Raw genomic sequence first — 20305 nt, forward strand, 5'->3', positions numbered from 1 at the left:
CTGCTAATCTTACTGTGCTGACAACCCTATTTTGAGAGAATTCCACACCTGAGAGGATGCTCTTTTCTGTAGTTAGCTGCATTTCCTGAAGTAAATGCAAATCAAACCTGGAAAAATAATCCCTGCATTTCTAAATCCTGAGATTTGCTTTTGACAGTGACAATATTTCATTAGATGATCTTGATGCTGATGAAGTTGTTATACCCATCTGGTCATCCCATCTGGTTTCTTTGTGATGAACACCACCACAAATTTCAAAATTAGGTCAGTTCTTCAAGAACTGTGATAACTGTAAACTTGTGGGTCATGAGCAGTAATGAGTATCAGCATTGCCCTTTTGAAGCGTGCCTGCCAGGCTGAAGACCTGTAAGTCATGTCTGTGGTGGTCTTGCAGACTGGTCCACACAAGTCTGAATGCATTGAGGACTCTCTGTCAGCCTACAGAAATGCCTGTAGGGATCTTGTTTGCTTTATAAAATTTCTTTTATGCATTAGATCTTCTGAATTTTGGTTACAGCTCTCTTTTTTTGGGAGCAGTTTCAGAAATCCTGATGAGCGTCTCTTTTCTGATTCTTTATGGAGTAAACAAAAAAAGTGACTCTTTTTTAGGGCAACCTCTGAGGTTCTTCAGAAGGCAATACAGACACTCCTTTAAATACCAGTAAATTTCTTCCAGATCTCCAGTCCTTCCAATACAAACTTTAAAGCTAAAAAAATTAGTTTGCAAAATGTCTTTGAATGTTGTTCTTATCATCTTCTCAAGGTAAGGTGCAAAGTCTGTCGATATATTTGTAGATAAGAGCAACTATTTTCCCATGAAAACAGTCAGGGAGCAGACTTCTCAGGATAAAGAGCAAAGAAAAGGCGGCCATCTAAACCACCGTTACCCTTAAAGGACCCACCAGAAGTTAGCTGCGGCAGAGCTATACCATTTCACTATTTCTTGAAATAGGAGCAGTTTTAGTGCCTGGTGCTTGTGTCAGTGAATCAGAATCAATCTCCAGAAACCCCTCTCCTAGAAATGCAGACAGGCAAGAATAAAAATGAGGGAAGAGCAAAAAAGGAAATGTATAAAATATAGCAGTAGACAGTATTTAGGTAAGATACCCTCCTTTCCCTTTTCTCCCCTTTCTCTGTCTGCCAGAATACATGGGGTGTTGCAGCCTATAAGGCTGCATTCACCAGCAGTAGCGATGGGAGCATATCTGGAGCAGTAAATACAGGAGCATCCTGGAAAAGGAATTGAACCCTACTGAGAGAGATCCACTCAATCCATACTGGACACGAATACTCCTCTGTGCCTGAGGTCAGAATTACTCACTTTTCAGTTGAAACAGTTTAGTATAATTTCCCCATCTTTCCCTCCCTATAAAATATACACAGTCAGTCATTCATGATGAAATACTAGAAAACTTGCCAGCACATGCCTCTTTCTGAGATAGAATTTTACTACTTACGAATTATGATTTTATCCTTGCCAGAACCATAGTTTCTGATTTGCTAGTAAATTCTTGGCTAAATCTGGACAAGTCATAAATCTGGACAATTCATAAAGCACTAGATGGCCTATTGATTAGGAATGTCCAGGTTCCCAGTGCTCCCCTGGTTTCTCCAATAAAATGACCGCTACACATGACTAACCAGTGAAATTTGCAGGGGAAATTACTTCTGTTATCAGAAGGCTTTTGAGACAGACCGTGTAGCTGCTTGTCATGTATTCAAGCTGCTGTGCCTGCATTTTCACTATTGAACTCGATCTCAGTATTTTGTGAAGAAAACAACATTCATCCTTTTCTAGCTGGGTGGGATTAGTCTCTATCTTTCATTAAAAGTGCAGATGAGTAAAGCTAATTCATGAACACTGATAACTTGCAAACATGTCATCTTAAGCAAGTGGACTGATCTTTAACCTCTTCAGAGAAATCTAAGATGCAACATTTTTTGGCAGACAGGGTTGAGAAATCACTAGCCTGGTAATGGCTCATGGTAACTTTTCATTTCCTGCAAAAGCAGACAAAAATAGTCTTGAAAGCATTATATTCACAAGCAAACTGGTGTAGCTCCATTGACATTAGTTGGGCTGATTTATATGTGCTATGAATTGATCTTATAGCCACAGCAAACCCTCAAACTTGCAACAAGAAGCTTTCAGTACAGTGCTGAAGTTTACTGAGCTCCCTTCCTGCAGAATCTCACAAGTAGCTAATGCTGGACATGTATGTCTAAAATAAATATAATTTCTTTGCTAGAATAAAATAATGTAGTAAATCTCCACAGGGCAGCTTTTTCGTTTGCAGCAATAGAGCTCCCGCTGGATGACTGCCATGCCGCTGTGTTTTGCTGGTAACAGCATTAGAATGTCAATACCAATGCAGCCGTGTATCCTTGCCTGCGTTACTAGTTTACAGGATTAACAGCTCAGAGTACAGGCCGCAGTGTGAAAATGTTTAGGCTTTCAAGACAGACTGTGCAGCTTGATCACTGATCAGAATGAGTTTCTCTTTCTAGATTATTTCTTTTTCAAGTTTGCCTGTACATATATGTGAGAGAATACATGCACAGCTGAAATGCCGGGTGGTTCTTGTAAATGGGAGAAAAGAGAATTTGTGGCTTTCGTTTCACTGGAAATGAATGGTGTGTTCCCATTAAAAAGGAGATTTCTGGGATTTTTTTCTGGACATAAAAGCATTCAGATTTCAGTCCTGCTTTCTGTCAGTCATAGGGAGAATGAAGGAGTATGGTTACACTCTTACTCTAAGAGGGGATGTTTGCTTTTATTTGTTGATTTGGGGGGTTTAACTGTTAGGTCTTTGTTCTGAGCTATATTTACCTGTTTTATCTTTTAGTTGTTTTGAAAGCTTTCTCTTTGAAATTAGAAGCTTCCTGTAACCAGGGCAGGGATGTGACTTCAGCAAGTGTTTTTCTTTAGTCTTTCCTTTAAACTACTTTAGATTTCATAATATCTAGTAGTCATGATAATACCACTCCAAAGAGCATCTGCTTTCTGGACTGCTAGAAGGGGAGAGAATAGCAGAAGCTGGGCTGAACTTGTCTTTTACTTTTCCAAGCTCTGTTATTCAGAATCTTCCTATGCTAGGAGTTGTTTAATGAAAGCTTTAAATAAAATACGGAAGATATTTTTATCAGGTATGATTCTTCTATTTGTAAAGAACAGGTTTGCGTAAATATCTTCTAATGTCAATTTTCTCCTTTCAAATCTGTAAGGTGAGCTTTGGAGCATGTTATTCTGCTGGTTTGTCGGGAGCCTCGTCCTAACCCCTTCCCACCTGCGTGGTAAGGGAGGCGGTCAGTTAGCTCCTATTTTGTTTGCCCTGATGTGAGGCTGGCTTCATATCTATCACACCATTCTGGTGTCTGTGAGACTGAAACTTCAGTAGGTTGAGTATAGGGCTGTCTTTTGCTGGCTCCACCTTTTTCTCTAAAGTGGAAAGCATGTAGCAAAAATACACGATTTCCATGAACTGCAGTCTTCATCTGACCATGAGACCCTCTGTGTTCCCAGACTGTATCTGTTTCAGTATATTTGGATTTAAATAATTGAGAGGCAGTGAGGTCCAGGAAGTGTTTTCAGTCTCTGGTTCTCCAGCGAGGGTGTCTGCTTGTGGCAATAGCCCTGCATCACAGCTACATGCTCTCTCATTTTGTGCATGGGTATGCTGAAATTACTCATTCTCTGCTGTGCGTTTGAGCAAAAATAAAACAAAGTGGGGATAACTAAACCTAGAAGGAACATTTTGATGCAGAGAATATTATATGATGAATTCACCACTAGAAAGGATACTTATTGTCCCTGACAATGAGTTCAACACTGATGGGCTAAGTAAACCTTTTCTGTCTAAATATCAGCTGGGGATTTCCTTGGATTTTTTTCTCCTGATTTTAAGGAAAGCTTCTGAGTCCAGATAAGGAAGAAATGTCACTGTTCCTGTTCTGACCTCATAGTCTAAAGTAGGTATGTATAGTACAGCCAGAAGGTTTAAAGGGTTGGGATCTCTATCTGCCATGTGTATCTCTAGATTTTTAGCTACCAGCTGAACAAATAGAATTCTCATATTAATGCCTTAAGCACACCTATGCTCTGAGGGCAAAAAGGAACTTAATTTCAAGGGTGACTAGACCTCCTGGAAATACTGTCCATAGTCTGGGAAGAGTTGGTCAAGAGGAAATTTCTCATTTCATGAGAAATTACTTCCTCATGGAGAATTTATGCAGGAGGATCTAGCCTCAGTTTAAGTCTTCAGTTGTGGTTAGTTTCTTTGGCATTAAGGATTAGAGTCAATGGTCAGCAGGCACTAAATAAAGCTGAAAGTAATAGCTTTTTCACTTTGTGGGTTCCTCACTCTATTTCACTTATCTAAGTAGGCTTTTTAAAAAGATGATGAACAGTAAGAGGATTTCCATGCAACTGTTATTAGAAGACTCTGTCAAAGAAACACCAGTATGAGATCTGAAGTTTGTTCTGGATCGTGCTGGAATGTGGGGTTGGCACCTAGGACTACACAAAGGCCAAGCAGTTGTGCAGTGAGCAGTTTTTGAATACTGATACTATCAAGTACTAAACGTGCATAGTCATGTAGCACCTTGCAGTTGAGACTTTTCGGAGAGCTTATTGACAGGGAAGCCCCATACCATGCCTTCTGCAGATGGTGAAACAGAGGTATAAAGAGTGTAAGTGACTTTATTCTGCATGTCACTGTCAGAGCCTAAATGAAGTAATCAAGTCCACAGATGCTCAGGCCTGACCCTTGATCTGTACCTATTAGACCAGCCATGTTTTCACATTCTTGTGAGCACTTCACCCGATTGCAGACCAGTTGTCTTGTTGCAAGATCCTTAAACTAACAAGCAGGTAGGAAGCACCACCACCTGTTCCGGTTTGTGGCAAAAGTTATACGAGCAATAAATGTTCTTGTACTTCTGCTAACATCTGTAATTTTCTCTTGGGACAGCTGGAAGCACCCACAAAATCAGTTAATAGTTAAGAACATGCTTCCTAAGAATGTCATAAATCCTTCAGTCACTGCATTATCTAATCTAGCCTTATCTTCTTTCTGCTGCAGGAAAGGGAGAGAACAATATGCTCTCAAGCTTTATAACACATCCCTAACCATTAAATGGTACAAGAGGCCAGGTATAGTTTTATGGTCTGCAGATTCTCAAAGTGGATGTTTCCTGCCTGAAAACTGAAAACTTCCGCTTTGAGAAAGAAGGTGCATGTTTCTTGTGACAAAATCTATTTCTTGCCTTAATTCCCAGGGCAACTTTGAGGCAAGAAATTTATGGATGTTGCTATTTTCCCTGTTTGTGCAACTGTGTGAGACAAAATTTTCATACATAGGTCACCCTTCTTCGTCTTCCTTTATTCCGTATGTTCCCTACTTGTAGTGATATATATATATATATATATTTTTAAGGTGATCTTGTTTAGTACTTTTGAAGATAATGAAGGTAAAATTATGTAACTGTCAAATGGTCTGAGGCACTGCTGCTTACAAGAGAAGTAGGCCTACCTTTTTTGTTACTGGTCCTTTAGTTGCATTCTAGGATATTAATTTGGATGGCATGCGTTTAGCTAAAACTGTTTAAAATATTTACTTCTTATGCTGCTGTTTCTGGTAGAATGACTGATGTTAACCTTGTTAGAGAAAAATGACAAGCAGTAATTTAAGACCTTTGACGTAAGAGATAAAAATTCTGCAGAAGTGCAGAGCAAAATCTTCATTGTATTATAACAAAGGTTCAAGGTCATAAAAGGAAATGTTTTCAGCAATAAAACCACTTTAAAGAACGCTAGTATAAAAGATAAGGAGTCAAGTACATCTTTAGTTGAAGAGAAGTGCATAAAACAAGATAAAACTCTGTGAGGTCGCGATAGTCCAGTGAAGTTTTGTGGCGGTGCCCTACCTTCTGAGGCAGAGAAAGAGAAATGCGTGCTGATCAGCGATCAAGCTGCACAGTCTGCCCTGAAATCCTAAATGTTATAGGAATCAGATCAAGAGGATCCTTTTGGTTGCTGCTTCTCTTGCCTCGCAGTGAAACATCAAGAAAAGCCAGCAAGCTTTTTTTCAAGGTTCAGAGAGTGCGTTAGAGATAACGGGGGTTTACTCTGCCTTACTGCCAACAAGATTGAACCAGTTCTTTAATGCTGTTACCCTTGATTCTGCTTTTGCTTTGGATTTGTGCTTAGTGAGCTTCGCTTTTCATGCAGTGCTTTGAAAACTGCTGCCTCTGCCCTTCAAAGGCTGGTTAGTAGGAGGAAGTTGTAGCTGATCTTGGTCAGTGACAGTTATTTAACGTGACTGAATACATTTGAAATGGATATTGAATTCTCTATGGGAAAACTAAAAGAGTTTTAAAAACATCTGTTTTAAAAGAATTTTTTTTCTCCATCTTCCATTTCTCTTTAGCTTGCCATGAATTTCTCCCTCTACAAGCTAGTGATACTTTGTCCTTGCTTTGATAAAATACTTCTCTTGCACTGTGCCAGTCTTGTAATGCTAATGTAACAAACTGAACTGGGGAAAGAAAGGGAAAATTGGTAGTGATGGATGGGTAAATGTTTACTACCTTTGTAAGCTGTTTTTATTCAGCGATGTCTGGCGTCTGCTGAGACTCTTCCAGGCCCTGCAGCGAGAGGGGCGGCTCTGCCTCTCAGGAGACAGAGTAGAGTTGTAAAATCAGCAGCCTGTGCCTTAGCACCAAACTAGGTAGAGAATACTTGGTTTTTATAGTTAAGGCATTGGGAGTTTTAACAAACAAACTTGTGCAAACTTGTGCAAATCTCGTCCTTTGGCTGAATTCTGTTTGTTTACACGAGGCCAATATTTGCCCACCGTGTCGAAAGAATTGCACTGGCTGCCCTCTCCCCGCGTTTGGGTCAGAGCCTCGGCCCAAACGGAGCAGGGAAAGCAGCTTCCTCCTAGGCTCGATTTGAGAAATGTTTGGGGAGGAGAAGAAACTATTAAAGTTGGGTTTGAATCGGGAAGTCAGGGCTGAGTAACCTGCAAGACTCGATTTGTTTCCTAAATGCCTGCCAGCATGTGGTAGGCAGGGGTTTCAGTTCTTACTTGGCAGTAATTGCATTCAGGGTGATTCTTCTTTTGTGTAGCTCAGTTTTTCCTCAAAGTTGCAGCACTTGTAGTTATCCTACCGCAGGTGGTTGTTTTGGTACGTGTACTCAGAGCAGAGGACGTACGCTGTCAGGTGAGGTGGGCCTAAGAGCACTGTCTGCTCAGGCTATTGAGTAGAATCTTTCCTAAATGCCATGAAGTTTCAAATTCCTCCTCAGTCAAAAGAGGACACCAAATTATAACCAGCTGCAGTTTGTCTCAACTTGCACTGAAAACATCTTCAGAATTCAAATACCAAGAGCCCTTGGGGCGCTACCAAGCTGATGGTACTGTGCAGATCCAGGGCTTTTCGGCCCTTCCTACCGAAGCAGTAAGCGCAGGTGGTTCAGGCTGATGAGTTCAGGTTAGGTAGCTGCTCCCATCTTTATGGTGTTGCAGACACTCTTAGGAAGTGAGACAAAAAATTCCTTAGGGCTGAATTGCTTACGGTGCCTTTTTTTAAGCTATTGATTGATATTTAGGCAGTGAGAACAAATACAGTGCGAGAGCAAAACCGGAACAAATTTATATTTGTAGCAGTAGTTTAGGAGATGTCTTTTTGTGGTGATGGAAATTTGTATTGAGCCTAACAGCAGTCATGTTGCTGGTAAAATAAATGTTAAGTGAAGCATGAACAAGTTTAATTACTTACATCTAATGCTTAGTGCAGAATTAATTCATTCACTCTATTTTTCCTAGGGAAGATATTTACTCTGTACTGTGTAAAACACCTATCTATATGTCACATTTATTTACATGTATCCCTCTTTGTTAGTACATACAAATAAAAGTTAATAGATATTTCCCTTCATGTCACAAGTTCACAAAACACAGATTTATTGAGCTTAACTTGATCTTGGGAATGTGTTTCAGATTAAATTAATTATGCTTTTTTTTCCTATGCAAATTTGATAAGCAATATTCAGTCCTACATTAAAATTTGAAGGGGGGGGGAACGCTACAAACCTCTAGTAGGCATCAGCTGAGGGGTTAATGTTGCTCAACTTCAATTTAATTGTGCTCCCATGTTCACGTTGTGTTCAGAGAAGGGCTTAGCTGAAGGGAGTCTGGATTTGACCGAAAGCACAGAGCTTTTGTGTAGTTGTAGAGCGGTGCGCTCGGCGCCAGGGTTAGAGACGGGCTCTGTGGAGATGAGTAACGCTGGGGAATCGAGGCTTGTCTACTATGTCTCTTATGTTCACTGCTATAGCGTAGGTCTATTCAGCTATTTTTCTGCATGATTATTTTCTTAATTTAATAGTTGTTGTGTTGTATTCTGTTCATACTAACTTCAGTTTATTTTTAAGTATCAGTGTAGCTTTGGGGATTTTGTTCATTTTGGTTTTCTTTGATATAAAATATGCAGGTAGTAAAAACTTATGTGCATTATCTACAAATGTAGTGGTTTGTATGAACATCTTCATAGTCATATTCTTTCAGTATTCTGAAGTTTCTAAAATCTTAACAATTTAGGATTCATATTTATACTGTATTCCAGACCTAATGAGTTTATATAGCAATATATTTAAATATCCATCATTATTCTAAAATCTGGGAAGCAAAACTTACAAGTATTTCTTCCATTTCCTGATATCGCTATAAAATGTTTCAAAAGAGGGAGGGCTGTGTATGTTATATTTTAAATGACTGTGGTGATAAATATTTTAAAATACTGTGGTGATAATGATTCTTATTATTTAAATTAGAGTATTGTGATTACATTTCTTAAAATAAGCTTAAACTGCATCTATATCTAGGTTGCACTATATCTCAAAAATGATGTGGGCTGACTTTAGATATAGTGAAAATTATCTTCTTGCAGTTGAGAGTCATTCTAGTGTTTATAAACATCTAAATTTTTTTTAAGGTCATGATTGAAGTCTTGCATTATACACAATCTTTTTAATATAAAATGTGTATCTAAAATGTTTTTTATGCATACTGTAAATGTGTAAAACTGATTAAAGAGAATTATTTGGGGTTTGTTAAATGTAAACATTAACTTTTAAATGTTTTGGGTATTATGGAGTGAGGGTCTTTTCAAGTATCTTTAAGCTTATCTTTCTCTCTGTAAATGACCATGTCAGAAACTACAGCTGTTAGTCATATGACACTTCTTCCACTAGGAGACTCCTACAGTTCTATTATTTCAGCATTGAAAAGAACATGTGTGTCATCTCAATGCCTTGTGAGAGACAGGGGCATCATTAGTTGTCTCTTGAGATGCTATTTAGCACACAGCACTGGTGTATTAATGCCTTATGCCATCTTGAAAACATTGCAGGTGCTATTATGCCTCATAAAGCACAGCTGCACGGAATTATCATGTTAATTTGAAGTCATCTTGTGCATTTACAGGAAAGTCTATTTAAAGACATGGTTGGTTTTATTATGTAATTATGTTGTTCATCGCACTCAGTGTCACTGGTTTGCTAACTAACCATTGGACTGATGCAGCTCATCTTTCCCATGCCTGGAAGGAAAATTTAAGCACAGAAGGCATCAAAGATGCATCAGACAGGAAGTGTATGAATAAGAAAACACTCTTATTTTTCTCAAACTTAGAGTAAAATCTCAGAAATAAATTTAGAGGCATTCAAATATTCAAATATTGAATCTCTTTTCTTCCTCTACCTCAAAAAAACTGGACCAAATAGAAAAATTTGAGAAGAAACAACAGATGTCCTATTGCAGAACAGCATGAATAATTCAGTGTGCAGTTTTGATTAATGTTATCCCCGTAGAATAGTGTCTAAACATGTCTCTTGCATGTATTTTATCTGTTCTTTGGTTGATCTTTTCATATAGTAGGAAGAAGCACAATGTATTCATGAAAATTGTATTGCACATTATCACTGGTAAATAATTTTAGAGACTTGTTAAACTATAACATCAATCTCAAAATTCATCCCTGAGGAATAAAATACAATTGCCAAAAATATGTAGGCTAATATGCTTAGTAAAACACCATTTTCGGGAAGTGAAATACTGACTGGTACAAATGAAACCTGAAGAGGAACCTAAGGTAAATCTGCACTGTTAGATACTTAGCTTGTTGGTTCGTGCCTTTCCAGGTCCTGATTGCCCACGCTGCACGGATGTCGTTTTGCTCCGCAGCAAACCAGCTATTTCCTTTCGGAGCTGAGACCTGACTGCAGTGCAGTGGTGTGCTCCAGGGCACGTGCCTGATAGTGGGAGCGAGCCCTCGTCCTAGACATCACTTGTGATAGCGGGCTTGGGAAGGAAAATGAGCCAGTCTGTGCTGAGGTCCAAGCTACTGCTGCTCGATTGCTTTCTGTCCTAAACCAAAGCTCTAAGTCAAGTATCCACATACCACAGTGCAGTGTAGATGAGCTGGAATTATTCACTCCTTCCTTTTCTATCTGAGCTCTGCTAAACCTGCTGTTGCTGTAGCAAAGATCTGCTCGTGTTTCCTGTATGGACAGAGAGGCTGCAAACACCTTTTTTGAATTAAATATACATCTCATTGAAATACATTTTATTATAGTTTTTGTTGACTGCTTCTTGATGTTTTATGGTAAGATGATTTTTTTTCCCCACAGTGTTCCATAAACATCAGTGGTCTTTTACTGAGGCTTTACGCTGTGATAGTAAAGACATGACCACCTCAACAGGGTTGTAGTGGAATATAAGCCTGTTATTAATAATAGTAAAGAGACATATAACAGTTATTGTATGTATGTCAGGATACAAAATCTTTGTTGACTATTCTTTAAAAATTTTACATGCCTATAATTAAGGTTAGAAAAAGAATTCGTATTCCTAATGTATTATGATACTGTCGTTGATTTAGGCAGGACTAAGGACACTTCATGATATTGGCCCTGAAATTCGCCGAGCTATATCCTGTGACTTGCAAGATGATGAACCAGAGGAAAACAATCCAGAGGAAGAGGAAGATGTGTATAAAGTAATGTCAGAACACAATTACAGGATGAATTTTTTATTATATAATAAGATATTTTTAGAATGAGATCATCCCTGAATATGGAATAATAATAATTAAAAGAAACCCAAAGCAGGAATATATGTATGTGTGTATCTACACATACACACACACACACCCGTAATATCACTAATGCACTAATGTGCATTTCATCACAATTTTAGAAAGTAGTTCTTAAGTGCAATGTCATTCTCCTGCCCTTAATTCTTTTTCATTAATTCCTACTTTTTCTTAGGATTTTTCTTAAAAAAATATGAGCCTTACACTTTGCCTAGACAGTTGGCCATCTCAGACTGTGACAGTGGCGTGGTTTAAACTGGAAGTGTCTTAACTTCTGCAGTGGTAGATGGGGAGAAGAGATGAAATTCTAGGCAGCCAAATCACAACAGACACAGAGCGGCATAGTTTGAAACAAATGCCTGGAATTGCACAGAAGCCAACTAAGCATAAGTGCCCGTTTCGATTTCCTGTGATGGATATCAGTAAGAATCTATCAGAGAAAAATATTTTTTCCTCTTTTTACATTTTAGATATTCAATCTAATGATGAACACTTAAAGTCAGTGTTATAATCGGGAGCTATCTGCAAACCATTTGTCAGCCAGCAAGACAGCCTAGTTCTTCACAAGCAGTTTCAGAAGTAAATGTAAAAGCAAGCTTCTGCAGTAACTAAGTCAAAAGCCCCGAAGCTTGGTGTTGTCCTTAACGAAGGAGGAGGATATCGCACTGTGCAGACAGTGCCACAATTACCATCAGTAGATGCATTTCTCTGCCAACTGTGATTTACCTCCTGTCTTCTCTAGACTGAGCTTCAGGACAGATTGCTGTCACCCAAGTCCCACACCTGGCTAGACAGGGAGGCTACGTAATCTGGGTCAGATGTAAAAGAGCGCTGCATGTCATCGTCCTATTTTTGACAACACAATTTACCACTCCACTCTCTCACCTTCCATTACACTCCCAGGGCTGATAAACAGTTAGTTACTGCTCTATCGTGTACCTCCGTGAGGAGAAAGAGTGGAACCACTGAAGCTTAAGTTAGTCTACTTGAGATACGCTTGTGAGCTGTTGCATGGCGCTCCATCCTGTCTGAGCGACACTCGGAGCAACGCGGTGCCCTGAGGGAAGGGAGAGAATCCACCAAAGCGAGCTCAAAAACTGAGCAGACACGTTCTCTTCTCAGGCAGTTAGTGCATGTTCGTGTATGGGAAGCTAGGTTTCTCCTGCATACTAAAACATGGAGAAAGCTGGATGTCACATTTAGTTGTAAGCAAAAAGAATAATGATCACTTCATGGTGTTGATTTGACTCTGAAATACAAATACCGTCGTTATCACAATCACATCTGTATCACCCTAGGAGATCTCATCTGAATCATTATAAAATTAGAATGAAAAATCACACAAATTAATTGAATAGTTACCTTTGTATGCATGTAAGAAAGAAAAATAAGTCACCACCATGAAAAATACGTTCTGTTATCTGTTTTTTTTTCTCTCTTTTCCTAAAACAGAGGAATGGTGCCCTGTTTGGCAACCACATAAACCACATTAGCAGCGACAGACGAGATTCATTTCAACAGATCAACACCACGCACCGTCCCTTACATGTTCAGCGGCCTTCAATTCCATCTGCAAGTGATACTGAGAAAAATATATATCCTCAGGCAGGAAATTCTGTATATCACAATCACAACTCGGTAGGAAAGCATGTTCCAAACTCAACAAATGCCAATCTTAATAATGCCAACATGTCCAAAGTTGTTCATGGAAAGCACGTAAATATTGGAAATCATGAGCACAGATCAGAAAATGGTTACCATTCATACTCCAGAGCGGATCATGAGAAGCGTAGAAGGCCAAGCAGTAGGAGGTAAACTTAGAGATACTTGTTGCATTTAAATAAATTCTCATATTTTAACTGTTCTGTAAGAAAACTTAGTATGCTACATGAAACTAATTTTTATAGATATTTTTGTTGCTTTTGTTATGTAAAACCTATTTAAAATATGCTTCTTATATATGGGAAAAATATATAGCAAAGTATATAATTTTGCATTTGCTTAAAAAAGTTTGAAAATAGTTTTCTTTAAAACAAAATCATTAGTTACAGCTCAGTCACTGTAATCACCAATGAATTTCTGGGAACTACGTGATTTTAAAATACCTTTCTCCGTATTTTCATGGCTCACCTGGACAGAACCCGCTACTATGAAACGTACATTAGGTGAGTTAATATTGTTCTGACATAATTAAAAACCACAAGTGGTACCTTCTTCTGAATTTTGGGGGCAAAAAGCAATATTACTTTCAAAATTGGCTGTATAGCAAAGCATATGCTGAATAACTTCTGTGGAAATTTCAAAGTCAAATTTTGCACTGCCTGTTCTAAAAGGGTAAACTTTACCAAAAGTTTAACACTATTAAAGCTGTTGTAGAAGTCCAGGCAGGTTTGTGCAGGATTTACATATCTGTTTCAGATTTTTACTGGAAGACCTCATTGAACACTCCTTAATGTTTTAGCCATTTGCCAAACTTCAGGCATTTGAGAGAGACTATTTTTCTTCAAAGTACTCTGAATTTATATTTTGCAAAAACGTCTGAAATGTATTTGACTTTGCTCAACATCCCCATACTAATGCTTTTTATATTTGCATTGTAAGGAAATAAAGGGAGATTATCTTTAAAAAAACAGATAAGATACTCATGTTCTACAATATTCTATAGTTCCACAGAATTTCCTATAAAACCACATTTGGACTAAAAGAGAATTTTTAATGTTTGTCTTTTTTTCTTGAAAGCACCTTAAAAGAATTATGAATGAAATATAATTAGTCCCAAGTATTTGTTTGCCACTTACAGGTCTGACTCTGGTGATGGGCATCGACCTACTATTTGCCGTGAAGAACATGAAGTTCAGGACTATTGCAATGATGACCATTATTTGGGAGAGCAGGATTATTTTAGTGGAGAAGAATATTATGAGGAAGACAGTATGTTGTCAGGAAGCAGGTGAGGATATTTGTTAAACTGGGAAAAAAAGTTAATAAATGACGTATATATCCTTAAAGGCTTCACTAGGCGCACTTCTCATGCTGAAACTCCTCTAACGAAATTAATAGCCAACAACTATGGTTGTTAATGGTGAATAAGAATACTGTAGGTACCATAGACCTCTGCGTTTGGTATCAAGTGCTGATGCCAGGAAAAGTTATGTACCAAATGCAAAGGAAAGCACAAAGTTCATTTGAACTGAGTATAAACCAGACAGTGCATAACCAAAGAAGGCCTTTCATTTATAAATAAAATTTCAACTCTAATGGAAGCAGGATCAAGCTTACATAGAGAAATTTTTGGAAATGTTTCCTTCTTTTAATCTTACTTAAACAAAAAGAAAGGTGAAACTGCTAGACTGTAGAATGTGATTGTAAGGTAGTATTAGCTTAACCAATAATGTATTGGCTCAACTTCCTTTTGAAAATTCTCATTATACCAGTTTATTAATAATCTTCCTCTTGGCACCATTTTATAGCTCCCTAATACAAACACTTAATGCTTTGATAGTTGTCGTGGCCTATATATGTCTGGAATGGATTTTTTTTATGGTTTATTCATAAACTTTATGGAAATGTCATATATTGAATTTCAGTCGACATACTAGCATTTCTTATATTCTTTGTATTACTGAATAATGTGCAAGCTAGTATTAATTTGAGGCCCCTTGCTGTAACTGCAAAGTTCTAGTTTTGTAACTTAGTTCCTCTCAATTTTCTAACTAATTTCTGTTTTCTTCTGCCAAAATTCAGAATGGTGACTGAGTTAATTGGGGTATTTCTGCCCAGTATTAATTTTTCATTGCCCATTAGCATTTTTGTAACAACTCTTACCCGATTCCATGTGTTTAACACCTGTGATCTTTGCATTCAGAATCTCAGTTTCACAGATTTGAGTAAAGAAGCTTTGATTTAATCTTGGTAAATCTAAGCTTTTCTCTGCCAGCTTTGTTTCACACAGTTCCCTCAGAAATGGTCTGGGGTAGGATTTTTTTAACTTTAGAACTGTGGTTCCCAAGTTAGTTTGGCTTAAGCACTGCCACTGTGATGTTGGCTTCAGGGAGTCATGGCTTCAGCAACAGCAGGTCCTCGCTTTGCGCTAGGACCATTCAGATACGTGAACAGGTTTCCAGTTGTTCAGGCAACGCTTGGACGTTACTTTGAAGAAAATCTGCATCTGACAATTTGGGAATCCCTGATTAAGTCTTGAAAAGTGAGATTGTTCCAGTATTTTCTAAGTACTAACCTGTGATGGAACAGAACCTCTATTTGGTAATACTGAACTTAACTTTTTTTTTTTAATAAACTTTTTTTTTCAAATATCTGATGAATTTTGAATTTGATAATATTCCCTTTCCCACTCTGAAGTGAAAGACATTTGCACTTACAGCTTCATGAGTAGACTGTACTCACCTCCTTTACAAAAAATATGCTTCACTTCTGCTGAATAAATTGGACAACTCCACAGAAGTATCCTTCACTTCTATCAATAAATTTTTATTTTGAGGTCCAGTTCAGAAGAGGAAGAATTTGTTGCCATTCTGTCCTAGATCCACAAGTGCATGTGCTCATGTGCCAACCACACTATATTCTTCTCCTCCTCTACTATCTTTCTTTGCCACCTGAACTCTGACAAGATTGGCTCCCTAAACTGCATCTTGTTGGTTTGCATAAAAGCTAAGTTTTGCAGAATTCTCAGGATTAGTCCATGTAAGTTAGAAACTAAGCTATATTAACTTCCATTCTTCTCTGTAGCCAGTCATTTTTTGATAATTACAGTCAAATAGCATCCCTTATAAGATCTGATTTCCAACAAAAGAAAGACCCAGAGCGCAATAGGCTGAATTCCATTCTCTGAGTTTCTGTGCTCCACAGCTTACCCAGAGCTCTTAAGAGAGCGTGGCCGGAGTAGGACAGAGTATTGGTTTTTTTTAAGCAATGTACAACCAAGGTCTTATATTTTAGCTTGTACTGATAAGTTCATTTAAATATAATTTGATAAACATTCACCTTACAACTTACTATGTAACTATACTAATCCAATAGTGTATGCTCACTATCTCAAAATCAGTTTGAATACAGAAACAGGATGTTTAATACTGAATCACATGGTTCTACCTGGTTTTGTTTGGTTATCTTGCTGGAGAAGAAATGTTTGAAAGTCATCTAGAAGAAGACCAATAGATGAACTTATAGAAACTCACTGAAATAATATTTTCTTTATTGTATTTTAACTCAGGCATATATATGACTACCACTGTAGATATCACTGCCATGACTCAGATTTTGAGAGACCAAAAGGTTACCATCACCCACATGGGTTTTTTGAGGAAGATGATTCACAGACCTGTTATGATACAAAAAGATCTCCTAGGAGACGGCTGCTACCTCCAACACCAACATGTAAGTAGATTAGGATCTATTTGTTTGCAAATCCATAATTATTTAAATTCATTAAGAGTTTCTAGTTTAAAAAGGCTTTCTTGTGCCTCTGATTTTAAGCATGACATTCTTTGATTAATGTTGCTAGCAGAATGTTGTGTGCAGCAGACGCATCTATCCACCCTGAGAGATTGCTCACAGAATCATGGCTCTGGCCTGAAACTGCCTGGGAGAGGGGCTGACACCACTGTCAGGGGAGCCTGCGCAGGCATACAAGTGAATCGTTCCTATGTCTCTTGCATCACTGATCAAATAATATAAAAATATTTAATTGCTAATTCTAACTTGATTTGATAAATGAAGAAAGAGCAAGGTAGAACGCAGCAGTGGTTTCCTCTGAAACTTTTATCAGAGGTTTTTGATCTCTGTGCCCTTTATTCATACCTACCAATGCGTTATGTGGCCATGAGCCAAACAGTGCCGTTGTCTCTCTAGTGACTCACCTGCTGGCACTTCCCATTTCTCTTTTAACTCAGGCTCTTAATGACATTGTAATCAGTCCCATTTACATCTTTGCCTCAACCTGTTTTAGTAAACACTAGAGACTGAAGTATGATAATTTTCAGGGAAAGCAGAACTAAGAGCAAGTTTAATGGTGATTTTTTTTTTCCTCCTGGTACTTTTGAAGTGCCATTAGCTTTTTAATGTGAGTTTCTCAAGTCCCTGTGAAAAATAATATTGTTGTGCCGGGCTAAGCATTTCAGTTCAGATTCACATTGGAACTTGATTCTGCCATCTCAGAAGCATCTCTGCTTAAAATTCTGGGCATTTCTTCTGAGAGAGAAAACGTTTCCATTGTGAAGTTATAGATTGCATTAGTGTCCTATCTTGTTGCATGGATCAGCCAACAGACTTGCATATGTTTCCGGCAGCGTTCAGATTTTTCACCCCTTTCCTTAATTTTCATTTATTCTCCTTCTTAGATCTTTGGTTTCCCATTATCTCAAGCATAATATTGGTTTATCTGCATTTCTAAAACCTCTAATGTTTCTTATCCTACAAGTTCTGTTTTCTACGTTCCGGGCCATACTATGGAGATTAGCAGTGCTAATCTTCCCGTGAAACTAGGCACAGACTCAAAGCTCCTGGATTTGGGTCTTTGACTTCTGACACTTAATGGAGAGGAAACAGTTTTTGTTTAGCTTGTGAAGCCCAAAATAAACCTCGTTTCAAAGATAAACTAAAGAGACTGGGTTAGTGCAGGTATGGAGGTGCATGAGAAACAAAACTCAAGCTCTGTGCAACCCCACAGCGCTACTCTTACCTATAGCGTGGTCAGCACAGCCAAGCCTATTACATATGTCCTTGGTGATGCCATCTCTCCAGTGCCATAAAGACAAGGCAATTCAGGATCATTTTTCTAGAAGAGTTCCTAGGATTTGTCTGCCATTACATAGATTAGACTTCTAGCAACACCTGAGTGTCTTTTTTTTTTTTTTTTTTTTTTTTTTTTTTGGTGATACTAGTAGTCTGACCCACAGCCCATTTACCTATGGAAGTATGACTGTACGGACTCCTGGGGTAGGCAGATGGGTTTCATTCTGTTCACTGTCTCAGACACAGTGAAGACACTGCAGATACAGATTTAAAAAAAAAAAAAAAAGTGCTTCAGAGGTAAGTGTAATGGGATCTTTATACATTGCCTGAGGTAAAGTCTCAGACTATTTAAAGCTACAGAAAGCTGTAGTCAAGGACAGAAGCAAAGAACACATTGTATAATAAAGGAAACACTCTTCAGCAATACTGTTTGTGCTGCATCCTCACTTTTGGTACTGAGTTCCTTAGGACAAGACTAATAAAGCGTTCTGCTGTTTGGCTTTCCGACCTTGAGTGGCAGAGATGGAAAAGGGCACAAAGTATATGTGAGCCTCCCGCTACAGAGGGTGAATAACTCCAGATGAATGGGAGTGAAGTGCACAGAAAGTTGCTGGCTTTCTTCCAGTAGCAAAAGGTTTCCTCAGACAGTTTTCTTGACTCTGCAAGGAGACTCTTGTACATCTTTCTACAAGTTGTTTCTGACAGCAGAGGAATTTTAAGCCAAAGAAAGAAATTGATGCTTCACGTACCCATTCCATACCCATTGCAGGAAAAATCCTCCTGAGTCTTCCCATGGAAGTGTTGGGATGGGGTTGGAGGGGACTGGAGACTTCCTGTGACTGCAGCCTTTGGGCTTCGTTTAACTTTTTCAATGAAGTTTTGATGACACTATTAAGCTGGCATGTCTTTAGAGGAACCTTACTGATAGGAAAAAAAAAAAGTGCTTTTTATCTTATATATGAGAGACTAGATAAATGTACTAGATAGGAGGATATTTGATATTCTAGGGTAAGAGGATCTTGTTCTGGTCTAACTTGCATAAGGGTAACGTGGGAAGAACTTTACTGAAGTCCTTTAACTTATACTGGTATGATGCCATAAGAGCAGAGTCAGGCCTCCTGCCATAACCGTTTATTTAATGTTCAGGAATACAGATGAGAAATTTTAGAGGCTCAGAATCTCAGCAGGGTTTAAAAGATGATCAAACCTATTACTTTTAATTAGCATATGTGCTCTTCAGTGTGGGGAGGAAGCCTTGATGTGCTCACTTTAAAAAAGACAGGAAAAAAAAAGAACCTGCAACAATACACTAAGCAGTTTCTACTTGCATCTGAATTCAGTCCAAGGTAATGTAACATACAGACCTTGGCTGAGTACTGTAGTTAGTAAATTGAGCAACTTCCAGAAGTGCACTGAGAAATGTGATTAACATATGTTCTTCATTCTCTCCTGGCGAGAAGCATGTGCAATGGAACATTTTGTTTTGGATGAGGAGGCTTTTTGGTTTGTTTTTTACTCATTTGAAATTGGGATATTTAGCATTTGTTAGGATCAGGAACTAAGACTCGGGCTGACATTCCTAAATTTGGATTCATTGTAGAGGTAATCAAAAGAGACATAAAGTTCATATTAGATGGACAATCAACTTCTGGAGGTGCCTGTTTTGCTCTAGCGGCTCTTTAGGGAACCTAGATCATTAGTGTCCAACACTATGTGCCTAGTGATAAACACGATGACTCTAAGCGACGGATCTAAGTCGATGTTCAATTCTTTTCACAAATTCAGGGTGTTGAAAAAAGATACCAAGCATAGTTTCAATAGCTTCAATTAGTTTCCGGAGAGCACAATTTTCTATCTTAGCTTTGTACGGTCAGGCTGTATTTCCAGTTCTGCAGTATGGTGCTTAGAGCTGCGGGGCTGTACTGGGATTCCAGCTGCTGTTCAACACCACGATTTTCTTCATGCTGAAAGTGACACAGAGAAATTATATCCGGGGGTGGCTGCTGGGCAACTTCCACTGAGACCAACTGAAACATCTCTGCGTCGGCCAAACATCTTGATCCAGTTTAGATTTCTGCTTTTTCCTTTCTAGCATTTACATGAATAGTAAATGTTCTTCATAACAGTACAAACCATGGTTTACCATTGTCATAAGCAACAGAATAGAAACCAGGAAAATGTAACATTAGTTGCCTTTGACTTGCATATATTTCTTTCATATTTCACATTAATTCCAAGGAACTGGGGAGTTGCAATTTCCTGTGGGAAGTCTGGTTCATTAGAGCAGCAGTTAACAGCAAAACTCTGTAGTGTCTGAACCAATTGGCTGCATAGCAAATGCTGTGTGAAACATAGCTGCTTCAAATTCCTGTCGTGTTGGGTTACTCATACGGTTTCT

General features: G+C 38.4%; 1 protein-coding gene across 2 annotated transcripts in view; it reads left to right on the forward strand.

Annotated features, from left to right (window-relative positions):
* CACNA1D (calcium voltage-gated channel subunit alpha1 D) overlaps positions 1–20305 on the forward strand; it is a 211763-nt gene that overhangs the window by 186084 nt on the left and 5374 nt on the right. For both annotated transcript variants that reach the window (XM_026076611.1, XM_026076620.1), the window contains 5 exons: positions 10945–11061; positions 12610–12968; positions 13296–13322; positions 13958–14107; positions 16388–16551. In XM_026076611.1, coding sequence (XP_025932396.1) covers positions 10945–11061; positions 12610–12968; positions 13296–13322; positions 13958–14107; positions 16388–16551 — 817 coding nt within the window. The remainder of the gene's footprint in view (positions 1–10944; positions 11062–12609; positions 12969–13295; positions 13323–13957; positions 14108–16387; positions 16552–20305) is intronic.

Source organism: Apteryx rowi, unplaced genomic scaffold, assembly GCF_003343035.1.
Source record: "Apteryx rowi isolate R43461 unplaced genomic scaffold, aptRow1 scaffold_111, whole genome shotgun sequence".
Lineage (NCBI taxonomy): Eukaryota > Metazoa > Chordata > Aves > Apterygiformes > Apterygidae > Apteryx > Apteryx rowi.